At 31.4% G+C, this 13471-nt stretch overlaps 1 protein-coding gene across 1 annotated transcript; it reads left to right on the top strand.

Moving 5' to 3' along the window:
- On the top strand, positions 1–9499 carry LOC134725513 (tRNA wybutosine-synthesizing protein 3 homolog). Its single transcript, XM_063589386.1, has 7 exons — positions 1–207; positions 1835–1918; positions 3216–3314; positions 4079–4150; positions 5624–5692; positions 6375–6439; positions 8609–9499. Exons 1-7 carry the CDS (start codon positions 40–42, stop codon positions 8889–8891), a joined length of 840 nt encoding a protein of 279 aa, XP_063445456.1. The 5' UTR covers positions 1–39; the 3' UTR covers positions 8892–9499.
- Positions 9500–13471: the final 3972 nt, after the last annotated feature.

The raw sequence follows: 13471 nt of genomic DNA, 5'->3' as shown, positions 1-13471 counted from the left end.
GCAGATATTTATACCAAGACACAGATTGACATTGAAGAAATGGAAATGTTTGAGAAACAAAAAACATCTGCAGTTTCAGGAGTAGATTTTAGTAGAAAAGGCTCAATAGATGTTAAAATTATCGATTTATCAATATTCATTAATAATCAGAAAGACTATTTTACTACCAGTTCTTGTTCGGGAAGAATAATTCTGTTTGATGACAGTGTAAGACCACAAACAACTAAAATTAGTTGTAATTTTATTTATTATTGACATTATCTACCCATATGGCCTCCTTAAGTGGTCATAATCAACAGTGTGGTTAAGTCAGTGAAATTGGTGTCTCAATCTTTATATTTTTTTTGTGCTAGTGACAACTAACAACAACGACTAAATCATACTGTATAAAGGATTCATTGTTATCTCCTTTGTTTTAATGTAGTGATAGTTCTTAACCCAATTACATATTCATACAGAAGCAATGATATATAGGAGTCTGAGACATGTATCAAAAATTATGTATGCCTGTTAAACAATTCACCAATCACAGACACATCAACACCTCAACATATACATGATATAGGCACATTGACATATATAGACACATACAGGTAGACATACATGTATAGACACATTGAGGCAGTCTCCAATCACAGACACATCAACATATAGACACATTGACATATATAGACACATAGACACATTGACATATATAGACACATTGAGGCAGTCTCAAAACACAGACACATCAACATATAGGCACATTGACATATATAGACACATTGACACATAGACATATAGACATATAGACACATTTAGGCAGTCTCCAAACACAGACACATCAACATATAGGCACATTGACATATATAGACACATTGACACATAGACATATAGACACATTTAGACATAGTCTCTTAACACAAACACATCAACATATAGACACATTGACATATAGACACATTGAGACCTGTATCAAATATAATGTATGCCTGTTAACATGGCTAAACTAGTCACCAATTACAGACACATCAACACCTCAACATATGGACACATTGACATATAGACACATTGAGACATAGTCTCAAAACACAGACACATCAACATATGGACACATTGACATATAGACACATTGAGACCTGTATTAAATATAATGTTTACCTGTTAATGTAGTCTCCAATCACAGACACATTGACTTACAAATGAATCTACATATTGACACATCAGTGCTTTAGTTATCTTTGCCACAGCCTTCAGCACTAGATTGCTCTTTGACACAACCTACAAAAAATGTATGATGCTAGATTGGGTTTGACATAGCTGTCAGCTACATATTCCCTTTTAATCCTAACCCTAAAACTACCATAAGCATGATAAGCCTTATCCTATCCCATAAAGTGACCCTTAACCTTTACCCTAGCCTAGGATGGTAGTTTACCAATGGATAAAGCCTATGAAATTAGATTTCTACTTGAATCTGCTTACTCAAGTAGTTTGATATTTTACACAACCTTATGGCGGTAAATTTCCCAATTACACTTACCATGGTGCCAGATGACCCTAGATGCCAAAGTACAAATGTACATGTAGCATGACACAAGCATTATATTGTTCTGTGCTAAAACCTAGCTATGGTTACAATTTGCCAATCATAATTAAAGCAGGGGTTTTTGCATTGTTTAACTAAGATACACTTTGACACTGATTTAATTTGATGACAGAAAAAGGCCAAGTTTAAATTTTCTTCCAAATCCATTACTATCAACCATCTTCTGGAAGTGGAACTACATGTACTTGCTGACATATAGAATGTATAGTGGTCTCATATCAAATATTTGTGTTTTATATATTTTAGGTAGGTGAAAGTGATAAAGTAACTAACAAACAGGGATGTCAGTGGTTATTTACAAGTCATGATTTAGTAGACAAATCACAAATGGTTAGTACAAACATACTCATGATAATCATGATAAAGTATCTAACAAACAGGAACGTCAGTATTATTTAACAAGTTATGATTTAGTAGACAAATCACAAATAGTTAGTACAAACATAATCATGATAAAGTAACTTACAAACAGGGTTGTCAGTGGTTATTTACAAGTCATAATTTAGTAGTCAAATAACAAATGGTTAATACAAACATATAATCATGAAACACGCATCTGGCATACTAAATTATAATCCTGGTACCTTAGATAACTACAATGTATTGATAAAACTTACAAATAGGAGCACTTACCAGTTTATTTGTCAATAAAAGCATGATTCTTTATCTGACATTTCCAGTTACAATGTTAACCTGTGACGCTCATATCAAAAAATTTATAAAGCCAAACAAGTAGGAAGTTGAAGAGCATTGAGGATCCCAAATTCCAAAAAGTTGTGCCAAATATGGCTAAGGTAATCTATGTCTGGGATAAGAAAATCCTTATTTTTTTGAAAAAATTCAAAAGTCTTGTAAACAGGAAATTTATAAAAATGACCACATTATTGATACATGTATACATGTCAACACCGAAGTGTTGACTACTGGGCTGGTGATACCCTCGGGGACGAAACGTCCACCAGCAGTGGCATCAACCCAGTGGTGTAAATAGTTATCAAAGGTACCAGGATTATAATTTAGTATTATCAACATGATCAAGTAAGATCTTTTTGGAAGATAAAATTTCAATAGTTTTAGAAAACTTTTAGTTATTATTATTTGAGATATTTTCATCTGAAGCAAACTTATAAATTATTTTGATTGCCTATCAGAATTCTGCATACTTTATTACATGTACATTTTTGTACAATACAATGTAGTTTGTATTTGTATTAAAAGTTTACTTAAAACCAAATTTTAGAGACACAAAAGTCTTGTGACATTTTCATGTCCCATTTTAGATCACTTGGGCTTTTATGCTTTTCTCATTGTTTGGCGTCCCTAGTCCATTGTCATTAACTTTTACCAAATTTTTGTATCAAAACTACTTGGCCACAATCATTATTAGCATGATTAGGGTACAATGTATCTAGTTTAACAAAATTAAAACGTGTCTAATCATTCTTAATGCTGACAAAATTTCATCACAAAGCTATTTCATTCTCTGTTCAAATGCATCCAATTTAAAAGTTTGAATAAACATGATAAAAACTCAGAAAAAGTGAAAGGGTCTGTTTCTAGTAATATTATAGTAGCAGCTCTCTTTTGTGATTTTAGTATCCAATTTATCATAATTCCTATTTTTCAGCTGCCTGTTCTACAAGACATCACTGGGGATTGTGTATTTAAGTTTGAACCATTTGTACTACATGTACAGTGTAGAACAATTGATTTTGCTCAGTTGTTGGTAAATATACTTTTTTAAATTATATTTTTAGCCTTACTGAGATACATGCACATGTAACAATTTTTTGGAGGGATTTTTGGTTACAGGTAATAACAAATTTAAATACTTATAAAATAAAGTTTTTGTCATTTACTTTAATTAGAATGATTGAGGAAACCCCTAGATTATATACTCTTGAAATGTTTTCTCCAACCACAAAAATTGACACCAGCAAAAAAACGTAGCAATAGTTATTGCAAAAAAAACCAAGTCCACCTTTTAGCAATTGGGAAAATGTGTAAAACTGCTAGATATTCCACTTTTTAACATCGCATATCATGTTATGTTATTTAGACTGTTACATGTATTACATGTATGAAGAATATTAGTTGAAACACATTTGTAACCTATTGTCTGTAAGATAAATGATTGCAATTCAGTTTTGAAATGTCATCATGTAGAAAAAAAATTCTTTGATCTTGATTTAAACATTCAATCCAATGGTGGACCCCTCCATAATAGATCTAAGCTGTATATCATGATTGTTACTCTGTCACTCAGTATTATGCATAGATACCAATAAATTTTTGTCATGTTTATACCATGAATATAATTTTTCTTAAGAATTCAATATAATTATCTTTTGGTATGTTCAAACAGTCAGTTTTTTCTTATCAATCAAGATAAACCTAAAAGACGATGACAGTACACATAATTCATAATGTTGACCAATCAATTTATTTGTACAGATTTTAAGTTAAAATACAAGAGTTTCTATATTTCAGCTTCAATGTGCAGTCCAGTCTGGCTTTAGAAATTCAGGAATCAGTCTTGGAAAGAAAGGAAAATATGTTGTTGTAAGTGTTGTTTGTTTATATTTAAACATTTATATAGAACTTTTACTGGTGGACAATTAAATTTTTGTCTCAAATTTGATATGTTGCAGAAAATGGGACATAAGTAAGCTAGATTAATGGTGACAACATTTATAGTTGCATTATACTCAATATTTTAGATGTAGACTAGTCCATATTATGTACAAATGGCTTATTGTAGTATGAAGTTTACATATGGTTTATGTCAGTTGTTTTACACCCAATTTTTCATGGTTTAATGTCTTCAAAAAGATAATGTTATTTTTTGCAATTAGTTCAGTTGCTTATTGATAACAGCTGTAGGTTATGTTACTATTATTGGTATTTTAACATCATTGTAAGTTGTACATATCTGTCTGATAAGAGTTGTCTCACCTTGATCTGTATTCATGGTTGGGTAATCAATGTTTTTGTACTGAGGTAAGTTTCTCATTATAGAAAAATGACTTGAGTGTGTAGATAAAGGTAATATCTTTGGTGAGCTTGCTTGCTTGCTGAACCATGAAGTCATTGTTCGGTTAGGTATACTACCCTCCTTTTAGAGTAGACAAGTCCAACAGATCCAACAGATAACCAATCTGTCTGTAGGACTAGACTACTCCAAAGGAGGGCAGTATAGTTAACCGTATAATAATTTCAGTTTAGTTAACAAGCAAGCTAGCCAAAGATATTACTTTTACCTACACACTCAGGTCATTTTGCTGTAACTACAGTGATAGATGACCTACAGTATCTACAGTATATTGTTAAAGGAATTATTGTAGGGTCGTAAAAAATGCATCTAATTTAAACTCTTTAATTTAGTTAATGATCAACTTTAAGTTCATGAACACAGGTAAGTTTGGGTGCAACTTGAGAATGAATTGCAAACAATAAAAAACCAAAATATCTAGATCATGTAGATTACAAAAAAAGTATTGTTTACCCGTTACAAACATGACAAATGATAAATAGAAGACATGACAAATAGAAGACATTACAAATAGAAGACATGACAAATAGAAGACATTACAAATAGAAGACATGACAAATAGAAGACATTACAAATAGAAGACATGACAAATAGAAGACATTACAAATAGAAGACATGACAAATAGAAGACATTACTGCAAATGAGGGTTACCAGGGATAGAAATTTTTGGTGATTGAATTGATGATAAAAAATTATATTGAATTCTTGAAGACAAATCTGACTATTTATCATGTATTTATTTGTAAATTGAAATAGAAAATGATAAAATCTCAATTTTAAATAAAAAAAAGCTTTTAGAATGAAATATGGTACACTGATGAATTTTAACAAAATTTAAAGCAGACATTATTTTTGTTTTGTCTTCAATTGTAGTCCAGATGCACAGGGTTTTGCATAACTGTTTAAGAAGTATCAGTTTCTTTCTTATATATTTTAAATATTTATTTTTTTAAATGAAATTAAAGTTACCTAATCATTACAGGGAGTAAGAAGTACACATTCTATGGAGGTACCATTGTCACAATCTGGTCAATTACTGGTCTCAACAGAGGTATGTACATTACAGATGTTATAAAAATATTAATCAGCGTGTATTTGAACATCATTGATGAAGTTCCCTATAGCTAACTAGTGTCCTTTCAAAAAATCAATTTTCTAAAAAAATAATTCAGAATAAATATTTTGAGATCTTCCTTTAGATCAGTTGACATAGCAGTTCTGAAATTAAAAAAACATTTTCCACAAGGACATACACCCAATACCTTTTTAAAACTTCCTTATACTATAACAAGGTTGTCTGTCATTAGGATGTGCCATAAAGATGTGATGTTATAAGGATGACAATAGTACGTTGAACATTGTTAGACAATACAGAGCAATAAGTGGTGTAGGAACTGTGTTGCATGCATAATAAATATATATAGAGGAGATGTGATATGGTTGCTTATTAGAAACTCTCCACAAGAAACAAAGTTAAACAGGAATTAACAACTATAGGTCACTGTATGGCCTTCAACAATGAGAAAAGCCCATACAGCATAGTCAGCTAAAAGGAGTTTCTTCTGAAGTTATACACATCATTCTGTACCGAAACCATCATAATTAATCATGATTTTTATGTATTCTTTAAAGAAATGTTTAAACTTTGTGTGTAAAGAATTTTGTCTGTTTTGAATTTTTTGCCTATTCCTTTTATCTAAAAAAAATAAATCAAATTTTATTTTATATTTCAGTATGTTGAATATTTAATCAGTCTTGCAAATAAAAAGATGGAAGAGAACTTCAGAAGGATTGATAGGTTGGTATTATATTCATGAAATGCTATATTGATAAAGACATAAATGTTTAACAGTATGTCTGGCCCAAAGAATAAACAATCTAAGGCAAAATATGAATTTTGACAATTTCTCCTGTTGCATGCAGCAGAAGTTGTGAATGGATGAATCAATTCCCAGTTTTCATGTTTCTTGTGTCTAATGCTTTTAGCATGATTATCAGTAGTCGGTTTGCCAATTTCTTAATTAATTGACACTGTAATTAGAGATCCCTTTTGTAGTCTTCCTTCGTAAGTTTTTATTGACAATAGAGAGCTAGCGGAAAGAGCCATTTTATCTGTGCATAATGTATGTAACCTTGAAGATTTTTATAACCAAATTGCTGGTCCACTCAACCCTGCTACAAGAACCAAATGTTAGCAAACATTTGAATACTGTAAATTCAGAAATTATTGCAAGGTTTTGAATATTGCGAATAATGAGACTGAGTTGTAAACGCAATAATTAAAACTCGCATTTTGTAATATTTTAATTGAATTAAGCATAACTTTTCTCAAAATCGTCAAAATTAAAATCGCATTCAAGTGTAAAATGACAAAATCACAATAATAAATTCACGCAATAATTTCTGAATTTACAGTATACTTGTTCAAAAAGTAACATTCAGTAAGGCCACACCAAATTAATTAATAGTTCTTTGAGATTTTACCCAAAAAAAATGGGGCGAGCGAGCGAAATTTAAATTTATATTTTTAAATTATTCGCCTCAAATTTTGAAGAAATATGGAGCGAGCGATATTTTTTTTCTCTCAATTTTTATATCTTTTACCTAAAAGGGGACATAATTTGATATAATTAAATTATCTCCCTTTTTATATGTATTTCAACTTTCTGCATTCTTTTTCATTTTGTTTTGTTGTTTGTATAATTAACACTGCACAAATATACACTTTTGAACATATTTTTTTATGCATGAACTTTATATGGCTATCTGCTTTTAATATGCACTGCTTTCATCTGTAGTATATGCACCTTCTGGTCCTTAGACACCCTCTGTAGTATGCTAGCTAGCTTCTTGTAACATAACTGCATGGTGTGTGTTTTGTGTTTATGCATATGGATCACTAACCAGTCAATCCAAGCACAGTGGAAACTGGGGGTTCTAGCTAGTGCTACTTTACAATTAAATATCAGAAAATAAATTACACCAAAACATACCAACATGGAAATACCTACATCCAATCAATGATATCAGAGTAAAGTCTTTGTGGCCCAGTGAGCTGTTTCCCAGACAAGGGGACAGGTTTATCAGGCATGTGTAACTCATTTTGTGAGCTCATGAGTACCGAAAATGCATTAATTCCACTTGGTTTTGAATTTGATGCATCTTTAGTAGCAGTAGATCCATCATCAATTGTGAACTGCACATATTTAAAGTTTAGGTTATTACATATTGACCATACCATATTTTCGTCAGATATTTCGATACTAGAATCATCGAAACTGTTCGACTTACTTATTTGTATGGTTTTAATATTAATAATCTCACTTTGTGCATCGCTACATCGTTCAATGGCTTCTTGATATAGTTCCCTGAATGTCCGACATTTTGTTTGTGTTGCCGTATTTTTTAATATGTATGCCTTGTTGTTATTTTTGTCTGAATGTTTTTCCACAGAAACAATCAGCACGTTTTCCATCTTTGTAACTTTTTTGATCAGAATCAAAAATATGCTTGACAAATGACAAACACTGCATATTTTCAAACGCTTAATTGATAAAGATTTTTTTTTAATACCGGAATCGAGTTCGTCGAAAATGCGGATTTATTTTTGACGTGCGGGAATTTTATTTTTATTTTTATTTTTTGATTTTGGCAGGTGAGGTGCGGGAAATTTATTTTTATTTTTTTATTTTAATTTCGGCAATTTAGGTGCGGGTTTTCCAAAGAACTACTAATTAATTTGGTGTGGCCTAATCTGTAAATGCAGAAACTATTGTGATTTTTCAAGAGTGGACAAAATTGTGGGACTAGTTATTGTGATTTCAGGAAAATCTTCATACAGAAAAGTGTATCAGATATTAGAATGTCAGTTCTAATTATTTCAATTATCATCAAGTTGTATTATTTGCATTAATAAAATCCCAACAATAATATCTTAATTAACAGACGTTTAATTTTTATTTTACAGGTTTTTTGAAAACTTGAAGTCAGCTTTATTACAAAAATCAGATGACAATCATATAGGAAAACCATGTAAGGAGGAAGTCAAAAAGAAATTTCTTGAAAAATTTGGAGGAAAAGTGGAATCTGTGTCATCAAAGAAACAAACACTAAAAGATCAGGAAAATGTTGAATCTATCAATACAGACAATACAGATACCCTGAAATCTTGTGATCATATTACAAAACATAATGATTTTTTAGATAATGATATATTAGGATTGTCATTATTTGATGATGAAGTGACTTAAATTAAATTATGTACAAACATTTTTTCAGCTTTTTGAAAATATTCTAATGGCAGACTAAATTAAATATTTGCTTGTTTGATTGTCTTGATGTTGAAAATGATAGGTGAAAATAATATTCACCCACTGTTCACAACATATATAACATGGTAAACATTTGTATTGTTTACCTTGGTAAAGGACCAGTGTAAACTATTGCCATATGTCTTTTGGGTGTTCTTTAGCTGTATCCATTGTATGTGCACTTGAAATTATTTGTTTATCATCTCCAGTGAAACTGTTGGTCTAAATTGATTAGAAATTGGAAAAAAAACAGTTTGTAGAGGGTAGCAAGTTTTTGTCAATTTCACTAACATAAAAGGTAACTTATGGTTTGAATGGGTCAATTTCATTTATTTGCACCTTTGAAATTACAAGAAAAAATCTTTTCAAACAAGGCAAATATTTTTTTGTTGCTAAAACACTACCTGTGTTTTGTTAGTTGCTGCATACATATAAAGGCAGCACACATTTTAAGTAATTGTCTGTATTGCCTGCGACAAAAATCACAATTTACAAAACATATGGATTGTAGTAGGTTAATGGTGACAAATATTTGTAAAAAACTTTTTATTTCAGATGTTAGACCTGTATGGTCCCACCTTGTATGTAGATGCCTTATGTTACGAAATTTTGATCTTGTCCATTGTTGTTGACCCCATTTTCATGGCTCAGCAACTGCTTAAAAATATTATATTTTTGGTTTGTGAAAATGTACTCACTTATTATGTGTAAATAGGATAACTGAATTTGGTTTATGAGATTCTTGCATGGGCTGCAGGTATACCAGACAAGATTGACTGAACCTTGACCTCATTTCATGAACCAGTGATCAATGTTAAGTTTTCATGGTCAAGTCCGTCATTTCACATATCATAAGCAGTAGGTCAACTATATTTGGTGTATGGAAAGATTATAAGATTTACATGTCAAAATGACAGGTTTCATCTAACCTTGATCTAATTTTTATGCTTCATTGGTTTCTTAGTTTTTGGTGGTTTGGTCAGTTTCTCAGATACATTAAGCAAATGAATCCGGGTCCGTTCGCGCCCATTCACGTTCGCACCCACTCATGTTCGCCCCCTTTCACTTTCGTACCCTACATGTTCGCACCCAAAGTCCGTTCGCACCCTACATGTTCGCGCCCAATTTTAATTGGTTTTGTGTTTAATAACTATAGCTTTGTAATCAAGTTTTGGCAAGTGTATTCTTATATTTTTTGTCATTGTCTCAAAATAAAGTGAGACAGCATTTCTTTTTGTGTTGAATAAATCTTAATCATGTTTCGGATAGTGTATTGTTAAAAAAAAATCCTTTCTAAATAAAGTGGGATTCTGTCAGCGTTTTATTTTGTGTTGAATAACTCTTAATCATGTTTTGGTTAGTGTATTACTATAACTTTGTTTCATTGACTTAGTTTCAAAATATAAAAGTGAGATTCTGACTACGTTTTTTTTTGTGTGTTGAATTAATTTTATCATGTTTTGGTTATAATTTAGTGTATTGATATATTTTATTGTTTCAGACTGAGACTACTATACTCAGTTTCAGATCAAAGGGACCAAGCTGTTAAAAACAATTATCTTTTGTGTTTCATTTAAAATCTTGAATGTTTTACTTACACCAAAGCAATTTATAATAACAATCATGATTCTAATTATTCAACTGGAATTTGAATTAAAATTGGACGCGAACGTGTAGAGTGCGAACGGACCTTGGGTGCGAACGTGTGGGGTGCGAACGTGTAGCGTGCGAAAGTGTATTGGGCGCGAACGAACCTGATACCTAAGCAAATGATCAGCTGTATTACGTCTGAGGTATGATTGTATCGTGTACAAGTCTGTCTGAAAGGTTTTACCTGACCATGACCTGTTTTAGTGGTCCATTTGACATTGTTGGGATTAGTTCTGTGGTTTGGTCTATTACTCAGATACTGAGTAGCAGCAGAGCCACTATACATGCTATATCTGGTTTATGGAATGATTGGACACAACTATTTAACAGGGCTTACCTGACCTTGACTTTAATTTCCTGCTTCATTAGTCAAAATTGTTTCATGCTTATGTACGTTTCTAAGATACCATAAGCAATGAGCCAACTATAATTTTGTTGTGGTGAATGATTACACGGTGAGTGTGTTATGAGGAAGTGCTATTCCAGAGTTGATATCATGGTGGTTCCATTTTAGTTACAGATATATTACTGTTTTTGTCTAGCCTTCGAAAAAACGAGACTAGCGATCCTACATTCCGTCCACATCGATGTCGTCGTCATCGGCGGCGTCCACAAATATTCACTCTGTGGTTAAATTTTTTGAAATTTTAAGTTTATTGAATTATCCTGGATTTCTATTTAACTTGGACAGAAGCTTGTTTGTGTTCAAAAAAAAGTATCCAGAAGTAAATTTTGCATAAAATAAAATTCCATTTTTTCCGTATTTTACTTATTCTCAGGTCCAAACATCCTGGCATTTAAATTTTTCAGGGGGTGATGCCAACAGGAATCCTCTAGACTATTTGAAGGTGATTCCTGATTCTTTATATTACCAATTATTTTTTAACCAGAGGATATAGTATGTTAAAAATAAAAATGGACTTATTTTTCTGCCAGGAACCATTACATTCACTCTGAGGTTAAAGTTTTAAAAATTAATAACTTTCTTAAACAATCCTGGAATTATACCAAACTTAAACAGAAGCTTGTTTATGATCAGAAGATAGTATACAGAAGCTTCTGACAATAAAAGATCGTATTGAGAGGAATATTTTTATTGTTTTTTTCATAATTTTTGTTGAGTGTGTGATTAACAGTAAAAGTAGGCGAGACACTGGGTTCAGCGGAACCGTTCAATTTTTTTCTTATAGATGTAGTTTTGTTGAATGGTTTGTTTTATGAGTGAAGATGAGAACCATTCTTTTTTCCTGGATGGAAGTCCAAAATTCAATCAGCTTCCCGTATTGAAGAGCATCATTAATGCCTGCTTGTAGTTTGGTTTTCCATCTATAACCACCGTTTGTCCGCTGTCTGTAAAGGCCTTAATCTATTTTAAATATTTTCTGTCGAAAATGTCATAGTATTTCAGTTTAAAAGGCGAATAAAAAAAAAATTGAACATTTTTGCCAATTTGTATTATGAGTATAATAAAGAAGGCAATATGGTATGACGGCCAATAAGAAAAAAAACCCAGTGGCTACATTTCTTGAGTACTGACTGAGAGTTATTAGGAGGAAATTGAAACAAGCTAATTGAAAGTGAAAATAGCACATCTTCAACATCCAAGTACAGCTACAAGTATCTCAAAAATTCAGTTACTCTCATCCTTCAGAATTCCCAAATAACAGTTACCAATGTCATAGAATATTAACAAATTGAGGTTTTCGTAAAAAAAAGAATCAGCTAGCTGTTTTATATGCTAGTCCTATATTATATGACTTCGCATTCTTATTAAATTTTTAACGTTTTTAAACTGATATTTTCATTTTTTATTTTTTTTGAATGGCACATTGATAGTAAAAAGAAAATATCAGAACAGCAAATAGAAATAGTGAATAATGCCCCCGAGGTCATATGTTATAGGACTAGTATTTGATGTATCAACTAACACATGTGAACAACTATTAATAAAACATGATTTACCTAAAAAAAAATCAAATGAAAAAAAAATAAAAAAAATTGTTTAACAGGTCAAAATCCATCTGTCTTCAAATTTTCAATAATCAGACAACCCGTTGTTGGGTTGCTGCCCCCGAATTAGTAATTTTAAGGAAATTTTGCATTTTTTTGTTATTATTTTGAATATTATTATAGATAAAGATAAACTAAAAACAGCAATAATGTACAGCAAAGTAAGATCTACAAATAAGTCAAATGACCAAAATAGTCAGTTGACCCCTTAAAGAGTTATAGCCCTTTAAAGTCAATTTTTAGCCATTTTTCTAAAAATTTAGTAATCTTTAAAAAAAAATCTTCTTCTCTAAAACTACTTTAACAAATTTTAAAGATGTTTGTTGTAGAAGTATTGCCTGCCTGTTAGTGTAACAGATAGATTTCAAGAAATCTTATTCTTCTCACCTCTGAAGAACGGAGATAATCGATGGAATTGGGAAAGCGGTTTTACGATATAAGTCGGACATTCAGCCATTGACCCTAGATGCCGTTATACTACAATATCTTAATATACGGTGACCTATAGTTGTTAATGTTTGTGTCATTTTGGTCTTTTGTGGATAGTTGTCTCATTGGCAATCATACCACATCTTCTTTTTTATATTATTAATACGTAGACCAAGGAAAAATATGTTTGGCCTATTTTCAGTTAAGTTTTCATACCAAAATTTATCCTTATCGCCAAATGATTCGTTCACTAATGTAGTTGGAGTAAGTGGAAGCTCGGTTAGTTTTTAGTTAACCTTTTTTAAATATTGAGCATGAATATGGCGTTGTCTTTCTTTAAGAACGATATTCAGATTTCACAAATGTGTTCTTAAGGAGTCTCCAGAGTTTTTTTTTCTCTCACGAGAACTCGAATGGTAAAATTGATATCG

This window comes from Mytilus trossulus, chromosome 7 (genome assembly GCF_036588685.1).
Source record: "Mytilus trossulus isolate FHL-02 chromosome 7, PNRI_Mtr1.1.1.hap1, whole genome shotgun sequence".
NCBI classification, from domain to species: domain Eukaryota; kingdom Metazoa; phylum Mollusca; class Bivalvia; order Mytilida; family Mytilidae; genus Mytilus; species Mytilus trossulus.
Note: the sequence above shows the minus strand (reverse complement) of the source record. Positions and strands in the feature narration are given on the sequence as shown.

What these genes read in the sequence shown, in the direction of transcription:
- LOC134725513 (XM_063589386.1), top strand. Translation starts at nt 40, where the DNA reads ATGGAAATGTTTGAGAAACAAAAAACATCTGCAGTTTCAGGAGTAGAT. An exon ending in TTGATTTTGCTCAGTTGTTG is followed by an intron (nt 3,315 to 4,078) that starts GTAAATATACTT and finishes TCTATATTTCAG; the next exon opens with CTTCAATGTGCAGTCCAGTC. An exon ending in AACTTCAGAAGGATTGATAG is followed by an intron (nt 6,440 to 8,608) that starts GTTGGTATTATA and finishes TTTATTTTACAG; the next exon opens with GTTTTTTGAAAACTTGAAGT.